Below are 26,495 nucleotides of genomic sequence, written 5' to 3' on the forward strand. Positions count from 1 at the left end.
AACACACACATTGGCCACATTTCAATATCGATCATGCGATCCCACTAGTTACATTCTCTTAGTTTACCCAGTTTCTTTCTGAGTCCAATTGCACAATTTGAACTTGACCTCAGTTGTTGCATTCTTATTGGTATGCAACCGTGCACATCATATTGCATCGGTTTGAAGGAATATTATTGGTGAATTGGCAATGGCTTTCATGTTCTTGACGCTAATCCTTACATTTCCGACGCTTTGAACTCACGTTTACTGAGTATGAGTGCATTTCTGGGCATTTTTCGTTAAGTGTTTCTACGTTCCTTTGGGGAATCCCTTGCGCGTGCAAGGTAGGATTGTGAAACATGCAAAATTCAATAGAGCAGGTATGACTTCTTCAGTGAATTTTTACCCGCCCTCTTTATTTTGGATAGTTTCCGAACTATTGGCGTCCGAAAGTCATTTTCCCACGCTTTCGGCACCTTGTAGATCTGAAACTATGTCCGATAGCAAAAAGTTGAAGAGAACTTTTTTTCTTGTCTCATTGGCAGGAGTCACCTCCCAAGAGTTGTAACACTTATTTTGCAACACCCGATATATATATATATATATATATATATATATATATATATATATATATATATATATATATAATGTTGAGTTTAGTGTCCCTTTGAGACTTTATTAGGAGTGATCCTACAACTTAACATAGGCCCCATACTACATTGTCTCCCGTCGCGAACAGTAGAGGGATCTCCCACGCATAAGAAGCGTATAGTAATAATAATAATAAAAGCTCAGTTCTGGTAGTGATGAAGGAGGTATTAGATCTGATTGTGATATTCTGGACACTAGAACTACATATTTATTTAAAGGTTTACGAAAATCTTATGCATCGATGCAAAAAGTGATTTGTACTAAGGAGAAATCGTATTTGAGGTATACAGAAAAGATTTTACGGCTGTACGCCTTCTTATTTTTGGATAGGATAGAAAGCTGTACCTAATGTAATATATATACTATAAAAGTGTGCGGGTGGAATAACTGAAAATTAAAAAAAAATATTAAAGGCATCGAGTGGGATTCGATCCAAGTTCCACATTTTGCACCAACACAAAAAATAGACTACTTGACACGCATGGCTATCGAGACTACTACAGAATGCTCCTTCAGTTGCATTGATAGTAAATTAACACCTTATTTCCCCTTGTTTTTATGAAGATCTTTGGTTTTCTTCGACAAATATGTGTTTTCTTTTTAAGAAAGATATAATTTTGTTGCATTAATGCAAGGTACTGTTCAAACTAGAAGTTTCGTTATTTGAAGTAACAAAGGAGAAACTGAGAATTTCAAACAGCAAATTCTTTTCAGAAGTCGTTTCTTTTTTTCGTTCCTTTCTTTCATCTAGCACACAACGCGTTGTTCCCAAACTTACAATTTTATTGGAGTTCAAAAAAATCCGGTGTGCTATTATATTTTGGAGAAGTGTATAAAAGTTCCAGGAAAATTCCAATTTTTAAGAATCTTCCCGAAAAAATCTTCCTTTGAATTTACCCATCAATGTTAACATGTGTTTTGTAAGGTGTGAACATTTAATAAATCCTATTGCGCATTCTTGGTACCTGTGAGACTTTTCTCTTGTATGGATTGACATATGTTTAACGAAACATGAAAGTAAACTAATTCCATTTCTACACTCATCGTATGCGTGAGCTTTTGCTCAGCGTGGACTAACTTGTCTGCAACCAAACTTGACAATACACTAGACCTCACACTGTTGACATGGGTGAGAATTTTATCCAGTGTAGATTAACAATTGTGTGTAAAGTTAGAGAGTACACAAAACTGCTTAAAACATTCTTAGAATTTGTGAGCAATTTTCGCTGTGTGGAATAGCATGTGTGTGTTCAAGTTTGAATTTACACTACACAGTTTTACACACTCACCACAGACGTTGAATTTCTCAGCTTTGTTAGTCAACATTTCCGTTTTTCTGGCTGAACGTTTAATAAATAGCTTTTCACACTCTTGTCATACATACGATTTCTCGCCTTTGTGGACTAACATCTGCGTAGCTAATTTTCAAGGTTTACAAATCCCTTTTCAACACTCTCTGCAGATGTGTGGTTTTCAACTTTATGTGTTAACGTGCTTTTTGAAACGTCATGACAATGACTAAATCCTCTTCCACATTCTTGGCACGTATATTATTATCTTGCATGTTTTGCCATATCTGTAACGAAAGTTGAACTTTGATAAAATGCTTTACCACTCTTAACATGTATGAGATATATCTTCTGTGTGGATCAGGACGTGTTTAACTAAGTTTGAACGTTGACTAAATGCCTTTCCACACTCCTGGCATAAGTTTGGTTTTGCTCCTGTGGGGATTGAATTATATGCAGCCAAAATTGAGCGCACACTAACTCCTCCTCCGCATATGTGAGCCTTTTCTCCTGTGTGGATTGACATATGTTTAGTCAAATATGAACATACCATAAACACTTTTCCACACTCTCGGCAAGTGTGTTTTTAAATGCATGTATTAACTTGCATTTTCGAAGGACAGAACGATGACTAATCTTCATTCTACTTTCTTGATAGACACAAGGCATTTTTCTTGTATAGATTAACATTGTGCAGCCAAATTTACCGTTGACTAAATCTCTTTCAACACTCTTCGCGTGTCTGAAGTTCTTCTTTTGTATGGTTTAACATGTGTATAAGCAAAGTTGAACGTCTACTAAATCTTTTCCCACAGTCATCGCACGTGTGAGGTTTATCTCCTGTATGGACTAACATGTGTCTAGCCAAATGAGTACGTTGATTAAATCCTTTTCCACACTCTTGACATGTGTGAGGTTTTTCTCCTGTATGGAGTAACTTGTGTCTAGCCAAATGAGAACCTTGATTAAATCCCTTTCCACACTCTTGACAAGTGTGAGGTTTATCTCCTGTATGAACTAACGTGTGTGTAACCAAATTTGAACGTCGATTAAATCCTTTTCCACAGTTTTCGCATGTGTAAGGTTTTTTTCCTGTGTGACGGTTTACTACTGTGTGAATTAACATGTGTGCACTCAATTTTGAACGTTGACTAAATCCCCTTCCACACTCGTTGCATGTATGAAATTTTTCTCCTGTATGGATTAACATGTGTACACGCAAAGTTGAACGTCGACTAAATCCTTTCCGACAGTGTCCGCATGTGTGAGGTTTAGCACCTGTATGGACTAACATATGATTAGCTAAATGTGAACGTTGAATAAATCCCTTCCCACACTCTTCGCATGCGTGTGCTTTTTCACCTGTATGGATAAATATGTGTCTAGCCAAATGAGAACGTCGACTAAATCTCTTTCCACACTCTTGGCATGTGTGAGGTTTTTCTCCTGTATGGATTAACATATGTCTAGCCAAATTTGAACGTTGATGAAATGCCCGACCACACTCTTCACATGTAAGAGTTTTTGCTTTTGTGTGGGTTAACATGTGCCTAACCAAACTTGAACGTACACTAAATAACTTCCCACACTCTTCGCAGATGTAGGTTTCCTCACCTGTATGTATTAACTTTTTGCTTGACAATGTTGATCTTTGACTATAGCGTATAACACTCTTTCGGTATGTGAGATGATTTTCACTTTTATGTGTTAGCATATGTCTTGACAAAGGAGATCGATTAAATCCATTGCCAGACTGTTTTGCAGATTTCTCATCGGAATAAGAAAAGGTTTCTCTTAACGCAATAAAGGTATTCGCTTCTCTGCGAAGAGCAAATTCGTTATAGCGCCTGTAACAAATCCAATGAAAATTGAAGTTTAAAAGGTAATTAATAAGTAACAAAAAAGAAAGGAAATCATTCTTTGAATTTCATATTTCTCTTCCATTAACATGAAATTTTGTAGGAATATGTAACCGACAACTCTCGAGGTAATTCCATATATGTCAATTCCAAGTATAAGAGCATATAGTTTGCTTTTAATATGTCAATTTGTACAATTATTTATGTATACGATTTCAGAGTTAACTCAGGTAACTAGAAACGTACCTATTTTGTGCTATGTTGAATAAACATTTTATTATTATAAGTAAAAATAGAGATCCGTTGTTACTAAAAATATTTACAAGTCCTAAATTTTTGTGTCAGAAAATTTAACAATCGCAAGAACTTGTCGCAATTGCAGCTACAAAAAACTATTGCTATGACGCCAAAGAAACAAACGAAGAATAAAACAACTTTTAAATTTTTCGAAAAAAAAAGTAATCTCAATCAGTTTAAAATCTCTAGCTGTGTTTCTATTATAGTGTGATATTTGACAAAGAAAATTTTAATAGGTATTAAAATCTTTCCGTCTATTAATATATAGCTAAGCTATATAGTTACATCTGGTACATATTTAAGCCCAATTGTGAAATGAATATATTTGAGGAGCAGAGAGTTTTCAACTTCTTGTATTCTTTATCTATTTTTTTTTTTTTTAAATACATATCATGACTCCTGAATTTGACGTTAAGGGTTTTTGGACAAGCATTTGCACCTTCGTCACCCTTAGATTATTACTAATGCCTGTGCGTTTGTGCTCAAAAAATAGAATTTAAATTTCTTATAACCTGGTGTAATGCCATTCGGAGAAATCAAAATTCTCTATTGGGTTTGTAAGCTAGCTGTTACAGGACTTTTTCTAAACAATGTTCCTGGAATATTATTAGGAATGTGAAACACTTTCGTCATTTTCGTTAAAAGTAAAAAGGGGCGTGTGAAGATAAATGCTAAAATTTGAATACCAAAAAATGGAAGAATAATGTTATCCATCACACTATAAGAGACAGGAAGCTGAAGTGTTTGAAATACTTTTTTTTTTTTTTTTTAATATGTTGAGTGTCTACAATTAAGCGGCATTTTAACATGTTAAGTTCATTGAAATGGGTATCATAAGAGCGGAAAAAGGATTAAATTTGTACGTCAAAAATTATAATCTGGCGAGTCTTTCTCGTTAGAGAGAGGGCAGTTGCACACTAGCGTTTTACTTTGGAAAAGGTGTTGCGTGCATCAGTGCTTTGGGAAATACAATATTCAAGAGGAAAAATATGAACTATATTATATCTGAGTACACAAACTTGACATCCAGCTAATCTGGTATTAGCTAATGAAGTGGGTGAACTGTGTGAAATTAAATTTTACAGTGAAGCTAGCACCTGTATCTCAGCGAGAAAACTTCTTTCCTTCCTTTTTACGTTACTGTCATTACAATGAGGATCCTACGAGTAAGAGAAGAGATTTAAATTTTACGGGAAAATCAGAGTATATGACGAGTGGATTATGTTAGGGAGGTAAAATTTGTCCTATAAAATTTTTACTCAATACCAGCGAGCAAGTGACCTACGCCCTATGAGATCAAAACGGGCCATTTCCGCACATTTCTTAATATATAAATTTACCATGATATAATGTTAATATATAATATATAGATCTCCATCACGCATTGCCTGATGCAGTTAAGTGATCATATTTGTGCTAGCATACTTTAAGAAAACTACGTCTCAAGCGGATGTTGTGAAATAAGCTGTAAACCCGTATAACTTCAAATCCACTTATAGACTTTTTTTTAGATGTTTTAACACGTGCAACGTGAAAAACAGTAAATAATCTTGTAGTGTACGACGTGAGAATTATTTACTGGGATACAAAGTAAATTCATTATTTCTCTTTCAAATAACGCCTGTATTCCTTCCGAACGTGCTTCCTTACTGTTGGCAGGAAGAGTCACGAAAGAATATACATGTCGATGTAGTCTTAAGTTAATAGTAGTCTGTGGTTGCTAAGAAAAACAAGATGTACAAAATATTATGGATATATGTGGAGAGGACAAAGATTAGGATGTATGTCATAAGGACAAAGAGAAGAAAGATTATATAAGTATATGAATTGAGAAAGATTCAAAGGAGCTTATTGCTAAAAGATTAAAGAACAAAGTTACGAATTAAAGTAAGAATAAAGATTCCATATTTACATAACAGTGAACATAAGTGTTTTGATTACTGGATTAAAAATTCTATGCTCTCAAGTTGGTGGGAACAGATACAGAATATGGTTGACACAACGTTCTATTTTCAGTAGTCACAGCGCACTCTAAACAAAAATCTACTAATGTGTGTGGCGTGTTGTCATCAGCAAATTTGAGAAGTGATCAAATCGAAGAAGCGGAAAAGAAGATGCAGGAAAAGTACAGGAAGTGAAGCAGAAGTGCGATAAGGTTAAAGCGAAGATTCCTAGGAGGAAGTTTAAATCAAACGAGACAATTTGGGATAATAACTCTAACTGCAAAGGCGGGCAGGAGAAAGATGATGATGAATGCATAGTTTCAAGTATTTCCAGGGATACACCTATCAGGGTTGCCAGTGGTATACCTTCAAAGAACAAAACCGTATTAATGTCTACATTTATGAAGTGTTTTGGAAAGTGGCACTCAGAAGATAGAGCTAAAAGAAAGTATTAGAAATAGACAAAAGTTTCATTTATGAATTGTTGTTGAAGGTTTGGAAAAGAAGACAAAAAATATAAAGGGGGGAGAGTGTTGGCAGGAAGAGTCACGAAAAATATACATGCCGATGTAGTCTTAAGTTAATAGTAGTCTGTGGTTGCTAAGAAAAACAAGATGTATGAAATATTATGGATATATGTCGAGAGGACAAAGATTAGGATATATGTCGTAAGGACGAAGAGAAGAAAGATTAGCTATATAAGTATATGAATTGAGAAAGCTTCAAAGGAGATTATTGCTAAAAGATTAAAGAACAAAGTTACGAATTAAAGTAAGAATAAAGATTCCATATTTACATAACAGTGAACATATGTGTTTTGATTCCTGGTGCATTACGATTTAGGTTAGTTTAAGGTAAAATATAATCAAGCCAAATATCCTCTTAGAAATAATATTTCATTTTAAAGTTAACACTTACTGATATGGAGCATTATACATCTTGGAAAAAAACATCGAAGAATCGTTATTTCTTCCTCAATAATTTATATTTATATTACCTGTTTCATTTAGGTGTTACTACAATATAATACTCACGGGACAAAACTTATGGACACTCTTCACTAAATAAGTCTACGTAGCTTGAGGGCGTTATATAATATGACTTTGTTAAACACGGAACAAATATTACGTAAGACTATATGCCTAAGAACACTGGACATTCATAAACCCTTACAACGTAAAAAATACAAAAAAGATAATTCACAATAAGTTTTCTTTTTTAAAAATTCCCGATTTCAAAAACACATTCCGAAGAAAGTATACATTTTATTTACATTGTCATTGTCAAAGTGCAATTTCATATGCAGAAATGCGTCTTGAAACCGAACCACATCTCATTAAAGTAAGAATTAAAATCACGATCCTGCACAAATTTGGAACCAGGGAGAATAAGCATAAGTTTACTCAGGGTTTTATTTACTGAGCGATCTGCGAAATTTCAAAATTGAAGTTAAGCATTGGTTTTCTGCACATTCTCTTGTAGAGGTCAGGCGTGTGTTTCGTTGGTTACGAGCCGGTACAACATACTCTGCACACGTTCGCGAAATTAGGAATGACGGCCGAATGAATTAATTATTTGGAGTCTCACACCTCATAAATTTAAAATCTCAACTGGACGTCATCCTGCATTAAACCATGTTAACTTGGATTATCATCATCTATTCTTAGAGTATCTTACTCTAAAATATTACCTTATTGTTTTTGACATAAGAACGTTTCACAAGAATTTTACAGTTTCCATGCTAATTACTAACGCAATCGACGTGACCTGCCTATCGTAGAAATATCGGTTTCATTCTCTAAAAATATATGATGTCTTACTATTGTAAATGTTAACTATACATATAACGACATAAACTATCTTTTCCTTCATCTCTCTATAAGTAAGTTATTAAGTCTTTTTTGTGTGTGTTAGTAACACTCTTTAACCCTTTCAGCCCTCACCTACACAATTGTGCAGGTAGATAGAATCACTAATATATATAATATCGGCCGAACATGCGCAAGTGTACAGGTTAATTTTTCCGAAAGCTACTATTTAAATAAGAACTTAGATCATACTTATGAGGACTAGTGGATCATCATAGATTAGAAAAACACGTTCCTTTGTTTCCTTTTGAATATTTTTAAAGAAATAGTCCGGGTGGAAAGGGATATAAATCGACACCCTGGACTTGTGACAAATAAGTTTAATTGTAGGTGAGATAGGCAAGAAAATCATCCTTTTGTCAATTTGTTCTTTTTTGAGAATTATTTACATTTTAGGTGACATTTTTAAATCTGTTCAACTGATATTTTCTCCCTCCTGATCGTTTGCAAGTAAAACTGTAGCTTCGTGATAAGTCTATTCTAACAACAAAATTTATTCTATTGATTACAGCAACAACTAATAATTACATAATTACTATACATCCAAACAAATTTAAACTACAACGTGGTATTACTAGTATTGACCTTTAGAATTTTACAAACTAGTAAACTTCGAAGACACACATATCAATTAAAGTTAAATCAACGAGACGAAACTTTATTGACATAATTATTCATACAATTAGAAATGTATCATTATATACCAAAAAATTGACACAAAAGGGAATAAAACTCATGAACTTACGCTTTTGTTGTAAGTGCTGGGCTTTACCAGAGAGCTAATATCTTCAGCTTTCCTTTGTAAGCTAGTTAGTACAGGGAAAGAAGCGGGCGAAGTATTGCACACAAATGGAAATAAGGAAATAAGGAAGTGTTCAAAAATTTCACAGAAACATTTTGCTTACACTAAGAAAACTATCATCATCAAATTCAAAATGTTACAAAATTTCTAAAATATTTGCGTTTATGAACAAGTGTTACGGTCTTAGCGGAATGTGTGAAATAAACAACGTAAATGTTTGAATGGTACAAGATTGTAGTGGTTAAAACATACATCATTGGTTGAAAGACGAACCAAATAACAGCATCCCTGTATACTAGGATAATATTTCAAATCAGGATAAAGGCATAAATTGATGGCAGTGAAGGACAAGGTCTGAAAACTAAATATTTTCTTTAACCATTCACATAACTTCTGGCAAATATCTGATTCATAGCTGCTACTCTCTTATGTATGACTAACAGTATGAACCTGATGGGGTGTATTGAACGTGTTATACAATACGAAATTTAAAAAAGTTTATATCGTTTCACAGTGTGAAACTAAGACTTCCAAAATATACGAATTCAGTGCCCAAACTTGAAATAGTACATCTGTAACAACGGGTTTCAATAGAGTAACAAAATCGAAGATAGAATGTGTTCCTTGTACACTGGACACATCTCAAAAAGCTATTACTAGCTATCCATTTCTCTTTTAAGTCTATAGAGATAAATGTTGAGAAAGTAGTTAATTTGCAGCACTTCCAATTTGAAAAGAATGTTAAGGTAGGAGATAGCACGTATTGTTGGGACGCTGATCGCGAAAAAGCTTATAGATATTTTATACAGTTTTTCTTTATGAAAATTAGATAACAGATGGACTAATCATTTCCAAAACAACATCTCCTCGATACTACGGTTTCGCGCATCTTGGACAAACCAGTTTCTTCATTCAGTAACTCCCACAGGCCCTCGCCGAGGTTAACACAGCCTTGCCCTGTATTACCTACAGGATTTGAACATACAATACCTCTCGGATTGCCACTCAATGAATCTGCCGATTGCACTCAACCGTATACCATCCAGTATCGGGGGGTAGCATCTGTTAGACGATCTAAAATGTAAAATTGAAAACAGGCGAAATTAACATCTAGTCCCGCATATTGGTCACGATGAATGTTACGCACTTATATCACATTATCGTGATTTTCTGAAAATGGAAAATGCACTAATGGTTTGCACTAACACATAGACAACTTTCGTGAACATTCCACATTCTTCAGTTTCCCTTTTCTTTCTTTTCTTCTACCAATGTTTTCATTGGTAGCAATAGGTGGTAGCATAATCGAAGGACGGCATACAGAAGGCAAACTAAATGAATTTGGAATATCGCCACTATTGAGCACCAAGCGCAAAATATGCGTTTGAGTGAAAAATGAAATTAGGCGTAAATTTGGATCAGTTACATTGGCGGTCGAAAGGAATGTACGTGCACCATTAAAGAATTGTAGAGGTTCAAGATCCCTATACCGTTATTTCTCTTCAATTGAAAGCACCATTTCAAAGCCAATTCAGCAGTTCACTGGGAATTTTGTAAGTACTTTTGTTGGGCGATCACTTCGTCAGATGAAAGTGTCTTATTTCAAGGAACAAAAATAACGAAATTACGGGATCCTTAAATAAATATAAAATGAACTCCTGGGGCATATGGATGTAAAGTCTTTCTTCTTTCGCAGTTCATCCTTTTGGCACTGTTACTAGGATAAACAATATCATTTGCATGACTTATATTTTGATACATAAATGAATATCATGATATGTTTTTAATGATATGCGCTTTTACTACCAACAATAATACATGTACATTATGGAAAGCTTTATATTAGATGCAAAACATATTAACATTACATATATTATATTATTATAATGTTTATAATTTCTTTTTTTTTCGCATTCATAGAAAATTTTTCAGTTATATTCATTGAATCATCATAAATATATGTTAACTTTACAAAAGAGCTAAAACATGCATCTATAACTTTGCATCAAAACATAGTTTACGGAAATAAAATATAGATATAATCACTTTTCCTAAAAATAAATGCAACTTCTGGAAAATACAGATATAAAATTCACATGATATTACGAATCGTTGGTTTTATCACGCAAATAGGTGAAACATAGATGAATTAAAACAATGGTACTTTAATATTCCACAAAAGAAAATAAGTGAATTTACTATATATATATATATATATATATATATATATATATATATATATATATATATATATATACTACACTTAAAATTGTATATACATAAGAAAACATTTTCAAACTACTCATACCGTTCTAACGCAATAACATACAAATAAAATAATTATAAATGAGAGCTATAGGTTACACATTATTATCATTCAATACTCATATGAAATAAATTACTTACCATTCTTTCGTATTGTTACGATAAGAATGAGGCCGGATAGAAGAAAGTCTGCCACACTTTTACCCTATTCAGCGTATATTCACTTAAATTTACAAGTGTACCTTCTCCCACCATACATTTAAATTATCTTCTCAACTCTTCGGAATGGCAACAAGAAGAGTTGGTTTAGGATGGTACTGAGTTGGTTGTACTGAGGGTGGTTTAAGATCTTATTACCAGTTAGAATAACTTGTCACATAAACATTGAGGAAATATGGCCACTCAGGTAAATGAGAGTTTTCAACTCATATCTCTTATATGTAATATAATATTGCTAGACAATTATTTGACATAGAATGTTCCTTAACGTATAATCTACGTTCGTAACTTTTTTTTTACATGTCACGTCTATTCAACTTTGTATTTAACAAATGATTTAAACTCAATATGAAAGTGAGTCTTTGACACTCGAACATCCAACTATTGTAAATACAAGTCACATTTCAATAGCTCTTTGAGCAATAGCTGGACATTAAACTTGTTACTTTCGCTTGCGTTAAATACAAACTAACGTTAGTCAGATTCGAAAAATTTATATTTACCAGAGTTTCAGGCTCACAAGAATCACTTTTTTGCTGTTTTGTTTAAGAGAATCAATTTTTTTTTCCGCGAAGGTGCTTCTTAGCTAATTTTAAAAATATGTTTTTAGAATTTTGAGTGCGTCTTTACACTTTCATGCGATCAACAGAATGTACGCTACAATATTCTCCAGTCAAAAAATCTATAAGTTAAAAAACTTTATCTGGGATCCTAATTTTCCATAGCAAAGGACCTTTATAGAGCACGAAGAATTTACTAATCTTTTTATCTACAGCTGAGCTCAAACGTCATTGCAACAAAAACACTAAATCATTTTCTTTTATTTTCTATTTTCCTTCCTCGGTTGCGCTGTATTTTTGATTTCTTTTTCTCACATTCTCATTCCTGCTGTAGTCAGCCATTATGAGTTTATTCTCCCAATATACAGGTTTCCGTCAACTTTCATTTGTTACAATGGTAAAATGTTTGAATAGAGAATAATAAGGTTTTGCGTTCAAGTGAAGACTTGCAGGGCTGACACCTTAACTGAGGCCCTCTATTATTACATACAGAATAATTCAGCAAAACTACAATTTGGGGTATGTACTTTTCCCAAGTATGGTCTTAATTACACAACAGTTTAAACAACCTTTTTGATTGTCTGTGAATTCGTTCCACACTAGAGCTCTTCGGATGGTAAGGTGTTTTGAATTGTAATACAATATTCTTCGATTTTAGACTTAAATTTAGCTGATATAAAATATCCGCCATTGTCTACCAATATAGATTTCGGATTTTTCATGGTTACAAAGTAGTAATATTCTAAGCATCTTAAAAGAGAAATGGTGGTGGCCTTTCTAATGGGAAACATCGTGCAATATCTACCAAATACATCTAAAGTTGACAATGCAAACTTATTTCCATTATGCGAAGATGGGTAAGGGCCTAATAAATCAATTTAACCATTCAATTTTATTCTATACGGCAACAGTTTGCAGATGTCTGGCTGGTGGTGAAGTTTCAAACTTTGTAGATTTACAAATAGTAGAATCACGTAAATAGTTGCTAATATCTGTGCGCATAGATTTCAATTACAGGAGTCGCGTATGAAACCCAAAATCTTTTCAAAACCAATATGCCTTTGTTCTAGATAATTTCGAATTATATCATTCACAAGTGATGGAGGGATACAAGTTTTCCAGTGGTCAGGAAAATGGTAACTACGATTTAAAAAAAATAACATTTTCAATTTTGTAAAATTCAGCAATGCTGCGATTTTTAACTTTAACATAAGGATCATTGGGGTTATCCAAATATTTCATGCCATTTCCGTACTGTGGATGTTTTTAAATTAACTTGGTATCATTCAGTTTCTGGAGACAAAATTATACGTTGCAATGCATCGCAAGCTTGATTATCATGGCCGTTAAAAATCTTCATCCCGGCAAAATTAAAATACCGCTAATTTTTCAGTAATTATGTGATATTTTCAAATAGATAAAAGATAATTGAAATATGGAACAAGAGCCCCCTAGAAAATATTATTTTGCGTGACATACCGTTATCACAAGTCACCTAGTGGCTCTGCGTTTTCAGCTGTTTAGAAACGCGAAAATAAATGCCGATTTTCAAAATGGCACGAAATCGAAAGCAGATAAGTGAGTCATGATAACGGTTTCTCATGTAAAATAATATTGTGTAGGGCGCTCTTGTTCCACATTTCGATTATCTTTTATATATTTAAAGATATCGCATAATTACTGTAAAATTAGCGATGTTTTAATTTCGGCGGGATGAAGACTCTTAATATACAGAACTTGTATGTCAAATTTCTCAATTTGTATACTCCCACGAAAAATTCTAAAAATGAACTGTCGTTTTATGCAAATATACGAAAAAGCTACGATTTGTATTAACTTTTACATGTCTTCCATACAACAATTGTGTCCAACGTTTAAGAGCAACTACAATTAAAAGACATTCACGTTCTATAACGGTGTAATTTGAGCACCAAGCGCAAACTATGTGTTTTAATGAAAAAATGAAATTAGGCGTAAATTTGAAGCATTTACAATATATATTATTATTTTCGTTTTATAGCGATAAATGTTGAAGCCGGAGACGGATAATTTTAACCACTTCCGACTTGAACACAGCTTTAACGAGAAAGATAGATCGTTTCCTAAGCAAGCTGACTCGATGGCACAAAAACAGATTTCAATATCTCTTACCATTTTCGCTTTACGGAAATCAGTACTGAAATCAGAAGTAATAGTAAGTTTGAAGCACTTGCGGTTTTGACATAGTGCTGTGAACAGTAGTGATATGTTAGAACGTTTAAGATGCTAGAACGTTTGCACAAAATGCTACTCACTATCTATGACCGTTTTGTTTTGTGGCGATAAACATTGAAATTTGTAATAGTTCATTCTAACAACCAGTAACGTTCATGGTTCATCATGAAATTGAATTTAAATGCAGAATCGATTACAAGAAACTGCATCCTTATCATTTTTCATTTTATCATTTTATCATTTTCTTCTAAGAAAATAAGTGTTGAAATTGGTTGTAGTAGAAAATTTGAACTACTTCCGTCTTTGACACTGTCACGAATAGTCATTATATATTGTATTGAGACGCTCACTCGATTGCAGAAAACTGATTCCGGTTATATGGTATCTTTCTTATTCTATGGCAACAAAAGTTGAAAAATATATTGAAACCGGATTAATAGTAAATTTAAACCATGTTCGTTTTTGGTAGAGTTCTGTGGGTAATCACGATATGAACAATTTAAACATTGAATTGGTTACAGAAATCCGCCTTTAGATATCTGTCACCTTTACCGTTCTGTATGAATAGTTGCTGAAACCGGAAGTGGCTAATTAGAAATGCTTAAGGTTTCAATTGAGGGTGACGGAGGAGATGGACGTATCCTTGAGAAGCTGAATCGATTGTACGAAACCGTAACTCGATATCTCTTACTGTCCTTACTCTACAGAAATCAGTATTGAAATTAAATGTTTAGAAAATTTCAACAACTTCCGATTTTGGTAAAGTGTTGTGGCTTGTGATATATTCACTCCGGACCCTCAGTCGGTTGTACAAACTGTTTGTTAATGTCTGTTACGATTTCCGTCCTATGATAAAAAATGTTAACACCAGAAATGTTTAATTTTAATCGCTCTGCTTTGAATACGGGTTAGCGGAAAACCTTATCTTAAATTGCTCAGTTGATTGCAAAAACATATCTCCATAACTCTTACCACGATTGCCATATAGAAATAAGTACTGAAATCTAAATTTATAATAAATTTAAGCCACTTTCAGATTCGGTAGAGCGTTGCCAAGAGTCATCTTATGTTTGACTCTCAATTGTTTGTTGAAAGAAGTCTTCTCCATGTTTTCCTTCTCTGGTGATAAAAGTTCAAACCGAAGGGGCTAGTATTAACCAGGTAAGGTTTGAACAAGATTCTGATAGAGAAGATGGAGCCTATGCTTGGGATGCTTCAACCAATGCTAAAAGTCGCTCCATGATACCTTTTACAGTGTTCATTTTTCAGAAATAAATTTTGAAACCAGAAGTACTAGTAATATGCAGCATAGTAACGGTATGTTGTTTTGAGACGCTCAATTCTTGGCAGCAAACCGCTTCTCCTTCTATGTCTCCGTTATCGTTCTATGGCAATAAACGTCGAAACTTGTATTGAAACTGGAAATAGTAGAGAATTTCAAAAACTGCCAATTTTGGCAGAGCGTTTAGACAGTGTTTATGTCTTGTGTATAGACAGAGGATCATTCTCAAATAAACACTTCTCGTTATCCGTTAACGTTTCGTTCTCTGGTTTTGTTAGTTAAATCTGAAACTAATTGCTAGTATGAAGAAATTTCCGTTTGAGTATAGGGTTAAAGGGCGAAATTGAATCTATTCGAGGAACACTGAAATATTTATAACAAGGAACAACATTAAAGCGTTTACTGTTTATTCAATATGCAAATCACTTTCAAAGATGGATGGATTAGTAAATTTGAACTATCTTCGTTGTTGGTTAAGTACATTGGATAATTGTGAAAGCTGTGTCAAGAGGCTAAGAAGTATTGGAAATATCTACTTCTCGCTATATTACAATATTCATTCTATAGCAATAAACGTTGAAGCTGGAAATGGTTAATTTAAATCAATTCAGGTGTGAATAGAGAGTTATGTAAGAAGTTGGAACTTATTCTTTGTAGGCTGAATCAATTGCAATAAAACGTTTCTCACTATTTATTAACCATTTTACTCTGATACCTGTTCACAGACGGACGGTGGAGCAAATCTCTTCTAGAGAACTGCCGTCACTTACACACAGCATAGTTCTAGTCTAAAAACCTGCCTTTGTACTTACGTACGTTATGAACAATAGCATACCATAGATATTTACATATATAGTTCAAAAAATTAGTCGTCATATTACGCAAGATTCGAAACCAGATTTGATATGCCTGTTCTAAAATGAAGTGTAAAAGTGTGTGTGTACAAATAAAACACAGATAATTTTAACACAGATAATTTCATTTATATCAGGATAAAAATCCATAGTCATTTTTAAACAGGTGCTGACACATAATGAGTGGCCAAATGAGTGATTTGACAGAGCGAGTGTTTTCAGAAAACTGATGCTTCAGCACCAACATTGAGTAAAAGGTATAGCTGCATAGCACACACTGGCAGTAACTTCCTGAGTAACGGAAAAACAAAGCATTGATGTAAAAAAAAAAATGTGCTATGGCATCGCTCTATATTTTCTGCGAACTATCCTTACCTAATTACTGCTAATCCACGACCATTAAATTTGAAATAAATAATAAATATGAACACATAGAAATCCATTTTGAAGAAAAGATACGAAAGTGTTATCATATATAACGAAATCTGATTTAACCTACGCTAATCCATGAACACATAATCTAAGATAACATACGAGAAATGCAGGAAAAGAAATAATAATATACATATAGCGACATGTTTAGAAACAAAAATGTTTCACCTGATGTGACTTGAACCCGCGACCATTTATTCCAGACATCAACACTTTAGCCATCTGACCACCGAGTCAACCTTGCAAGTATTGGTTCGCCCATTTTAGTTGCTGCGCAAAAAGGCAAAATTAAATCAAGATGCCATAAATTAGTACGTAAAAAATATCCATAGTATACACGGCATAACCTCGCAAAGACCACATTCCGGGCACAGAAATAATCCACGCAGTCAAAAGAAACAAAGCGAAGTGTGAAGATATTTGACCCCAACCTAGCATCCACTAACCACTGGTCAATAAAATTTAAGATAATCCACAAGAAATGCAAATATATAAATATATACATATAGTAAGAGAAGAATGTAGTTTGAGAGTAAAAAATAACTTGTACCAGCCGATAATTGAACGCGGGTTTTTTCATAGTATCACACGACACCGTATCTTTGTATTTATGTGAAAACTTGCAATTAGCATTTTCGAAGTTTTATTTTCACTGCTCGTATATAACCTAACAAAGCTACGGGATGTCATTAACGCACGGATTACTGGTAAGAACACCTCCTTCAAGAGCTGGGGCTGGCCTCATAGATTTATGAAATCACATTTCTAATTCTCCTGAAAGAACTAGTGCTCATATCGCAAATTTAAAAAACAAAACTTTAAATCCTCGATTTCTTTCTGCTCACCCCAACCATAGGTTGGTGGCCAACGAGGAAATTTTGAAACTTTTCACTCTCTGATTTATACCTTAATAAAATGTGTTCTTCGTAACTGTCTATATGTTGAATCCTTGGTCTTCCTCTTTATGCTATTCCTATTACTTTTCCCTATCCAAAAATGAAATGAAATGTTGAGTTTTACGTCCCACGCTTATGCCAGTTAGGCTAAAGGAGACGGTGATGATGAGTAATGAATGAAATGGTGGAATGAATAAAGTGGGAAGAAACAGGACATCCCCGAGAAAACTCATGTACAGTGTTTGTCCACCGCAAAGTTCACTTCGCGGGACTGGGATCGAACCCAGGACCCCTAGCACCAGAGTGAACGCTCGACCACTGAGCCATCGTGGCCCACCTTTCCATATCTAATCGGAGTGCCGAATAAGATAGTCAAGCACGCTGAATGTTCTTTGTCCTATTATTGTCATGATCTATCGTCCTTCATTAGCTTAATTTAGTCCCTATTCATTCCTTTTTTCGGTTCAGTATTGTGGGCCAATACCACAATTCAAATGTTTCAGCTCGGATACTTTAGCTTTTCTCGATACAAATCCTCGATTAGTTCCACATATATGTAGCTGCAACAGTAATTTGTGAAGATTTTGGATTAACTTTTACCTGATCCTGATCTACAGATCAAATGCTTTTCTCTGAAGCCAAATGTCAACCTATAGACGCCTAAAGACCGTACATAAAATTCAAATTTCAGATGGAGCCGTGGCAACTTTATGGAGTGTGGAGTTTCATGGCTTATATAAACACACACACCTTAGATCGTGCACCTACGGGGACAGCGTGTGAGACTCATTCGAAATGTTCTGCGTTCGATTCAAAGTCTGGTATTAGAGTTTGCTTTCAGGGAATTAAGCATTGTAAATTATGTTCGCTATTGCTACTAAAAGAGATTTATTCCATAAGGGTAGAGAAAACCCAAGACATAAACATGGGGCAGAAGGAAACGCAGATTGTTTATGCTTATGACTTTAAATTTCGTTGTTCTGTCCATGATTTCTCTGTCTCTGCATGATGAATATTATTATATTTATTTTGTCTGCATTTATTTTCATCTCTTACACTTCAACTGAATGCAATTTATCCTTTCTATCTAGTGGTTCTCCACTGAAACAATTCAACTGGAGGACGGAAGTACTATTTCTTAGGACAACCTGCATAAACTTTAGTGGTTGGCAGACTACAACAAGTGATAAAAAATTGGGTTAATAAGTAATTAGCGAATATTTCTGAAATATGTGAGAAAATTCCGATCAGTAATGTAGCTAAACGAAATCTTCGAAAGAAAACGCATAACATGATAAAAGTTAAGCAAAAAGCACAAATTCGAATAATACACTCGGAAAATTAAAATTAGGAAAGGGAAAAGAGAATTAAACAAATAAAGCATGGAAATTGTTAAAAACCATGCTTCCTTTAATTATTATACTAAAAGATTAAATATCGAATATGATTAACCATGTTACTGCATGGTACATCAAACGCCGGAAGAAATCATCGTTGGACCAACCTAACGGCCCACGGTTTACGATCCCTACAAGCAACAGGTTTTGGGTCAAATATAGTGAAGTGTCACATGATCGTGTTTCTAAAGTTTGAATCGACAGAGATAAATAATCTATGTATGTGTCTACTCTATTTTTGTGAAGCATGGGACGTAAAACTGAAAGATTTCATTTTACTATTTTTGTGATTGTAATATATTCAATATTTAATTTGGATATCAGGCCCAAATTTCTACATGTTTAGATATTTGGCTTTATACCGATATTCTGCACATTTGTAGTTAGTAGCACTGTTATCCCGAATGTGTAGGCTTTATAGAGAAATATTCGATTAAACAAGTATTTTCAAACGTAAAATTTACAAAATGGCCTTTTGTGAATTTTAATGAATCAGTACGGTACCTCTTTCCACAAATTTCCAAACCTGGTAGATTATTGTGGAATAGCTAATAATTTGCTGCGTTTTGTTTTGGATGAAGATAAGAAGAATACTTTAGAAGTTGTATCGTTTAAGAGCTGGAAAGAGTAGTTACCAACTTTAGCTTGCTTTAAAGCTTTCTGTGTTTATAAGATTCCTGACAGGAATGGTTTCAAGGTGAAATTCACGGTCAAATCGTAATAGTGTCTGAAGAAAGGTAAAATCATTAGGTCGTTTCATTAAGTTTGTGGTTTCAAGTTACTTAAAGTTGGACTCTGCGCTTAAATACAGTTCTATTGATGCTAATACAGTTATCATTTCTCCAGACGTTCCTGACTGGGTATATACTATTGACTTCATTTCGTTTGCTTGTTTTGAAATACTTTCGCTAGTGTCAGTTCGTTCGTTAATGATTACACTAGGGAAGTAGTATACGAATCATATGATGCCATGTCATGATAGTTGTTATTGCCACCTCGTGTACAGTTTTGATATTTCGTGACTTCTTACATCACACTGAGTTAAAATACACAGGAATTCTTTAGCCAATTCTTCATTGCAATAACGACGAAATAAGAATCCCATTTAAACTATTTGACGATTCCTACAGTACTTGGACACATGAAAAAGCTATGTTGCATCCGTTAGTGCGCTCCAGTTCCGAAACTGCGTTGTTCATCGCTGAGAAATTCCCTTTGCGTCATTTCACAACATGCGCTGACAATAAGGTAACAGTGGTTTAGCAAAAGAAATACCGTTGTAAGCCACGAGGTGCGTAAGAAATTGGGTTTCACGCGGAGCGGTAATTGTAGGGGTAGTGGGGAGTGGAAGTGCTGAAGACACCAGGAGGACGTATGCGTTTCGCTGTGATACACCATATAAACTGTGCCCACCTTACGATAGTGCAAAAATCTTCTTTCAATAGATTGTAACCGTATGATTTGAATTGCCATCTCATGAAATCATAGGGAAAAGAGAAGAGGAAAATTTTAGATTCTGTGTTCTCAATGGTGTCCTTCACAAATGCATCAGAATAAGACTAACTGGTTTTCGAAACAAGAAAATCTTTATCACGAGTTCGTGTGTTTAGATCCAAGGCTGAATTTGGATTTAAAAGACGAACTACCCACAAATGAAATGAACAAAATCTGTCAGCCCCAGTATAGATAAAGGGAAACATACCGAAAAATAGTGATCGAGCGTTTTCAAAAACTCAAGATTATTAAATCTAGATTAAGGGCGAATCTCGGTCAAGATAATCTTGAATCGTTTCTGTTAATGCAGTATGAAACGGATATACTAAATAAAGTGAATAATTGTGTCATAATTAACAAACTCTGTCATGATAGTGCACAAAAAGAAAGATTTCTGATAGGTAAGAATGTCCTTAATTCTTATCGTGCAAACAGTTCGAAGTGATAAAAGTTAAAAGCTGAATATATATAATGTGGCATTGTATCTATAGTTATTAAACTGTCTGAAACGAAATGAACTCTTATAACTGCATTTTCGACCTGTCAACAGGTACGAACAAAACTCAGATTATCAGTTACAACAAAAATTTAATTGCAACATTTTTACATAACATTTTCATGTGAGTTTATCTACCACTGTCTGCAAAAGTACAAGTTTATAACAAATCATGAAAAAACATATAGTTCATTCTCCTTATTGATAGTTCGAAAGTGCATTTAGTACACTGTTATCAGACCGTGCAATTGAGACCCCATAATAAAAGGGATCCAAGTTCTACATGACTTTTCCATTCAGGTTTATTTATATTCTGAGAAGTATTCTCCGCAGCACAATATGCAAACTTGGAGAACTACATCGCAGTCCACTCGAGGGCCTACTAGTGAATTAGTTGCGTCGTGGTTTTTAATTTTGCCTTTACTCATAAACTTCAAGCTGCCCTCAAATAAAAAATTAGGAATTTTTAGAAAAAACTGAGCATTAATATGAAAAGCCTCTCCCAAAATACTTTTCCAAATCCGCCACTGATAATGAGTAAAAAATGATCTTCAAGGTTGTATCTGGATGATTGTAGCTGAATAAAAAAACGAAACGAAATAATTGTTATGCCTGTACTCATAAATTAAAGCTCCTCTTAAATAAAAGTTAGTAATTTTTAGAAACAACAAACATTATTCAGAAGAACCTCTCCCAAATAATTTTCTAAATCCTATATAGATTATTTCTATCAAATGGTATTCAATTTGTGTCCGGGAAGATTATTGTTAAATCATTGCACAGCTACAGTATAAAGGAAATGTGGAAGTACGCTCTGAAACATTTATTGAAAAACATAAGCTTAGTTATGTGCTAGAAGCTAGAGTACTAAGCCCTAAGAAGTGAAACACGGATGACAAAAAAGAAAGCGTCTAGAGAAGAAAAAAAAAATATCGATAATTCAGAAGTTAAAATAGTTAAATAGCTTCTAAGATATCCCTCAAATACTTTATGTTTACTTTAATTCATAAACCATGTGCTCCATCCACCATGATGGTGAATTCCAGAGCAAAATATGGTATTTCGATCATGAAATCTTATTTAACTTTAGAGTATACTATACGAAAGCTATTTAAAGAGAAAAATCATGAAAATGAAAAAAAAGCCAACATTTCCAAAATTCTAGTTTTTTTCCCCAAAACCATCGATTCAAAAAAGCCGGCTTTTTTGCATCTCTAATAACATCATATGGTAAAATATAAAATTAAATCAGTTTCAGAACTTAGCTAAACATGTAAACTTAGCTTTCAGAATATGTCGCGAGAGAAAAGCACAATGAAACCAAGAGAACAGAATACTACGGTAACATTCTATGATGGAAGGGGTCACATGAGCATAAAGCGAAATCCAAACCGCTTCTCGGGTTACATCCGAGAGAAATTGTCTTTCACTAGAACTCGGAACTGGGACTAATTGGTCAAAAGGTGATACGCCTGCCGACTTCTCAGAAAGGAGGCCTGATAAAAATACTTTGTTCTGATCTTTACATACTTGTTAATATAATTGTCAAGTGTCATTTCAGAAGGACAAAAAGGTAACAACACCACACGTGAAACATTATACAGAGTTGCACATGGACCATTTCAAAGTACTGCAGAGTACAAAAGAAATAATTTAGTCCAAGTTAGTTCACTACGACTTATATTAGTCCAAGTTAAAGAAATACAACGACTTAATTTACAAACCACTGATAAAAGTGAATTGAGCCCACTTTGGCTCTGACACATTTATACCTAAGTAGAAACCAAACATACTTATGAATTCAAGAAATTCCTCTCAAGGGGTTGGTATTCCTCCTCCAAAACAAAGGTCGGCATTTCGATGTACTTTATCAATAGCAAACATTATTGCGATACAATATTTACCAAATTGTTCCTTTTCATGATATATAAATTAGTAGTTTGCTACTTTTCGCTATTGTTTAGCATCGGGGAGCCACCTTTTGCACCTACTTTTTTGCGATATTCTATTCCGATGCGGTTATTTTATGGTTTAATACGTTAAATTACGTTACCAGCAGTAAATTCAGACAGCATTGCAGAGCGAACGTTAGCGAGTGAAGGCGGGTTAGAGCCCCGCATGGAGGTTGTTTTCTATCTTCGTTACCACCATTTCACTTTCTTTTCTCACATCACTTCCACTTACCTTTACGGTTTGTACAAATCCCCTACTGCCCTAAAAAAATTGTGTTCGATTCTTTCTTGACTACTGAATACCAATATCAACTCATTTCTTCCGTACATCATCCTACTTTTTCTACTTTGGCCCCGCAATACTACACTATTACCTAAAACTTTTGTGCAAATGGAAGTTGAACCTAAAAATTCGTGTTATTAGCTATGTAATGTACACTGAAGAATTTTAAATTTTTTAATTTTCAAATTCTTGAAAACCTAGTAGTAAACCCTAATATATTCGTTTGGCCTCGGTGTATGAAAGTCCGCCTCGGTCTCGTCTTGGTATATAAAAATTCGTCTCGGTACCATCCCTAGCTGAAAAAAACTGGTTTAAATCAAAACACCAAATCATAATATAATAATAGAATGCAATATTCCTTGTGATTGTACATGTTCCCCAAAAATTCCGTTTTGGAAATCTTCCCGGGAATATTCATGAAAAATATCTTCCCGGGAATTTACTCATCACTAGTTCGTGAAATGTTCATGAAGATACATTTGGAGGTATTACGTTTCACTCTCGTATATGGTTCGTAGTATAATCAGAAGTAATGGTTCGTAGTATAATCATTAGTTAAAGAGATTGATCTACAGAAGTAACTTATTTATATATATATATATATATATATATATATATATATATATATATATATATATATATATATATATATATATAAGTTTATGAATGTCTCTTTTGTGATTTTTTAATAATTTGTTATTATTGTTATGCATAAGCGTAAAAAAATTCTAAGTATTGTATCGTTTTAGTAATGTTTACTAGTGATAAAGTACATCGAAATGCCGACCTTTCTTTTGGGGGACGAATGCAGACCCTTCGAGAGGAATTTTTTGAATCATAAGTAACTTTGGTATCTATTTATGTATAAATATGTCAGAGCCAAAGTGGACTCAATTCACTTTTATCACCGATATGCAAATTTAGTCGTTCTATTTCTTTAACTTGCACTAATATAAGTCGTAGTGAACTAATTTGGACTAAATTAGTACTTCTGTACTCTAAATACTTTGAAATTGTATATATGTAACTCTGTATAATGTTTCACGAGTGCTATTATTTATCTTTTTGTCCTTCTGAAATGACACTTGACAATTATATTAACAAGTATGTAAAGATCAGAACAAAATATTTTTAACAGGCGTCCTTTGTGAGAAGTCGGCAGGCGTACCACATTTTGACCAATTAGTCCCAGTTCCAAATTCAACTGGTAGACAATTTCTCTCGGATATAACCCGATAAGCGGTTTGGATTCCGCTTTAAGCTCATATGACCCCTTCCAGCATAAACCGGTTGTTGCATAATAACATTAATGCGAAACAAACTCATTTCCACTATTCATATGTGATGGAGCAAATTATTGAAACAAAAAACTCTGCTTTTAACAAAGAAACAAACAAACAAACAAAAAAAGGATTTAAACCAAACAAAGTAGTTTTTTTTTTTCAATAAAGCAATGCAACAATGAAAGCATTTCAGGAAGTTACCTATAAAATATTTAGGATAGTACAAATATATATTCAACACGTAAGATATGCAAGTCTACGCTACTACAGTGTTAGCGCTATCATCGTTTACCTGCAGGACTATATTTATCTTCGATGACCCGCTTTTTATCCTATCGGACGAATCCCTTTGCTTCCAGTCGGACCATCATCTTGCACCCTTCTGTAAGTTACAAAGCAATATTTTTCTTTTACCGGTCATCTAGCACATTTCGTTTGTACAATAATCCTTATATCGTGTACGTGCTCTAAGCACCTAAAGTGAACCATTATGGAGAAATGGAAGTCCATATCCTAGATATGATTGCTGAAAATACAACACGAATACTTCCTTAAAAAGAAATGATATTAAATGAATTTATGTATGGACCTCTACAATTACTGAACACCCATTGTTGGCTAGAATTCTTTTTTATCTTGTATTTTGTTAATGTCTTTCGAGTCCCTCCGTAATAAATGAGGCTACACCCACGCGAGCTACATCCTGAGTAAAACCACAAACGTCCATAGTTTTTGTTCCAGTAAAACAGATTTCACGTTTAAATTTTCAAAATTTTGAGATAAATTTCATTCTCCCGATTTTTTCTTTGCAAAAGCCTCGAATAAATAAAACAACATCGTGAAGCACCCCCATTGTAAATATATACAAAAATTGGCGACAAATGTGTAATCCAAAATAAAGTAATCACTATTTCATCAAAATACGAACTACTGAAGATTTGTATGAATGTTATCGATATTATTATTATTTGGTATACGCCACAGCTGGTTTATATGTGCTATTCCGTTTCCAAATTGAAGATTATTAATTTACATCTCCCATACCTAAATATTTATCATGAAGTATTGCTTAAACTATAAACTTTCTGAGCCATATTGTCAATCGGAGCCAATTAGTATGAAAAATTGAACATTACCTTTGTTGCCGAACTGAATTAGAACTTTTTGCTGTTAACTGTTGGGAGTCCTTAGAGTACGATGCGCAAGTCTCTTGAACCACTACTTTTCTTAGCGTTTCTATATTACTTTCAAATGTAGGATGATCTTGTACTGCAGATTCTGATTTCACCATACCAACGTTTAGTTTCGCATCCAAAGAAAACATAGCTGCATCCTTCTCCATTGTTTGCTCTCCTTCCGTTGTAGATAATATTAATTCTTTGTTGTCAGTCATCAGTTCGTATGTCCATCCTTTCCCCTCGAGTGGATCTTCCTGAGGTAAGTCATAATCAATTTCTTCTTTGCACATCAATTCCAACTTAACAGACGCCACGCCAGCCATTATGACTTTAAATTTAATAAGAATTTGACCCTGTCCTTATACTTCCCTTATATTTTATGCTGCCAGTGTTAATGAAATGATGTACAAGAACGATCTCAGAAGCAACTTTATACTTCCAATCAAACAAAATATCAGGTTTTAATAACTTACTGTATATAATTGATTTTTTTTTTTTTAAAAAAAAGGACACTATCTTTCTCACCAGTTTAATGCTTCAGGTAACAAAGACAATTGGGTAGTTATTAAAAGTATTAATCGTATAATAAATTAATAAAAACGTATTACATAACAGAGGGTTTTTACGAATAGAGTAGATAAGTGTAAGATGAGAGTTTTTATCAACTCCCACGCAGTGACACAAATCAGAATACGCTTCCACACTTGGTTGGTTGCATCTATGAGCAGGAAAGATGTGTTATATGCAGGGTTGGAAACATAGTTGGCGTTTAGAACTATTTTTCTAAATCTAGTATATATATATATATATATATATATATATATATATATATATATATATATATATATATATATATATATATATATATATATTTGCCATTTTTGGAATAGATGTTGCCAAAGATTGTAGCTAGGTAGATAGATAAATAATATTTACAGATGATATCCGAATATAGATAACGTATTGTTTATATACTAATATCCTGTATTTAACAAATTT

The 26,495-nt window shown here is 33.8% G+C and overlaps 1 protein-coding gene across 3 annotated transcripts; it reads right to left on the reverse strand.

The window, feature by feature from the left end:
- Window positions 1-637: 637 nt before the first annotated feature.
- LOC145690809 (uncharacterized) lies at window positions 638-26,236 on the reverse strand. Of its 3 annotated transcripts, none has more exons than XM_081766104.1 (2): window positions 25,455-26,236; window positions 638-3,769 (listed from the first exon to the last, which is right to left on the reverse strand). In XM_081766104.1, the coding sequence occupies exons 1-2, from the start codon at window positions 25,817-25,819 to the stop codon at window positions 2,647-2,649; spliced, it is 1,488 nt and encodes a 495-aa protein (XP_081622230.1). In that variant the 5' UTR covers window positions 25,820-26,236; the 3' UTR covers window positions 638-2,646. The 3 variants fall into 3 exon arrangements, with proteins under 3 accessions (XP_081622230.1, XP_081622231.1, XP_081622232.1); XM_081766105.1 differs by lacking the exon at window positions 638-3,769 and adding an exon at window positions 9,224-9,765 and having other exon boundaries at window positions 25,455-26,228; XM_081766106.1 differs by lacking the exon at window positions 638-3,769 and adding an exon at window positions 20,941-21,377 and having other exon boundaries at window positions 25,455-26,227.
- Window positions 26,237-26,495: the final 259 nt, after the last annotated feature.

The sequence above is a fragment of the Thermobia domestica genome, chromosome 7 (genome assembly GCF_964235325.1).
Source record: "Thermobia domestica chromosome 7, izTheDome1.hap1.1, whole genome shotgun sequence".
NCBI lineage: Eukaryota > Metazoa > Arthropoda > Insecta > Zygentoma > Lepismatidae > Thermobia > Thermobia domestica.

Excerpts from the sequence above, each read along its gene's own strand:
- LOC145690809 (XM_081766104.1), bottom strand. The coding sequence starts at position 25,819 with ATGGCTGGCGTGGCGTCTGTTAAGTTGGAATTGATGTGCAAAGAAGAA. Across the intron at positions 3,770-25,454 it reads AATTCAGTTCGGCAACAAAG|GCGCTATAACGAATTTGCTC; the intron begins GTAATGTTCAAT and ends GATTTGTTACAG.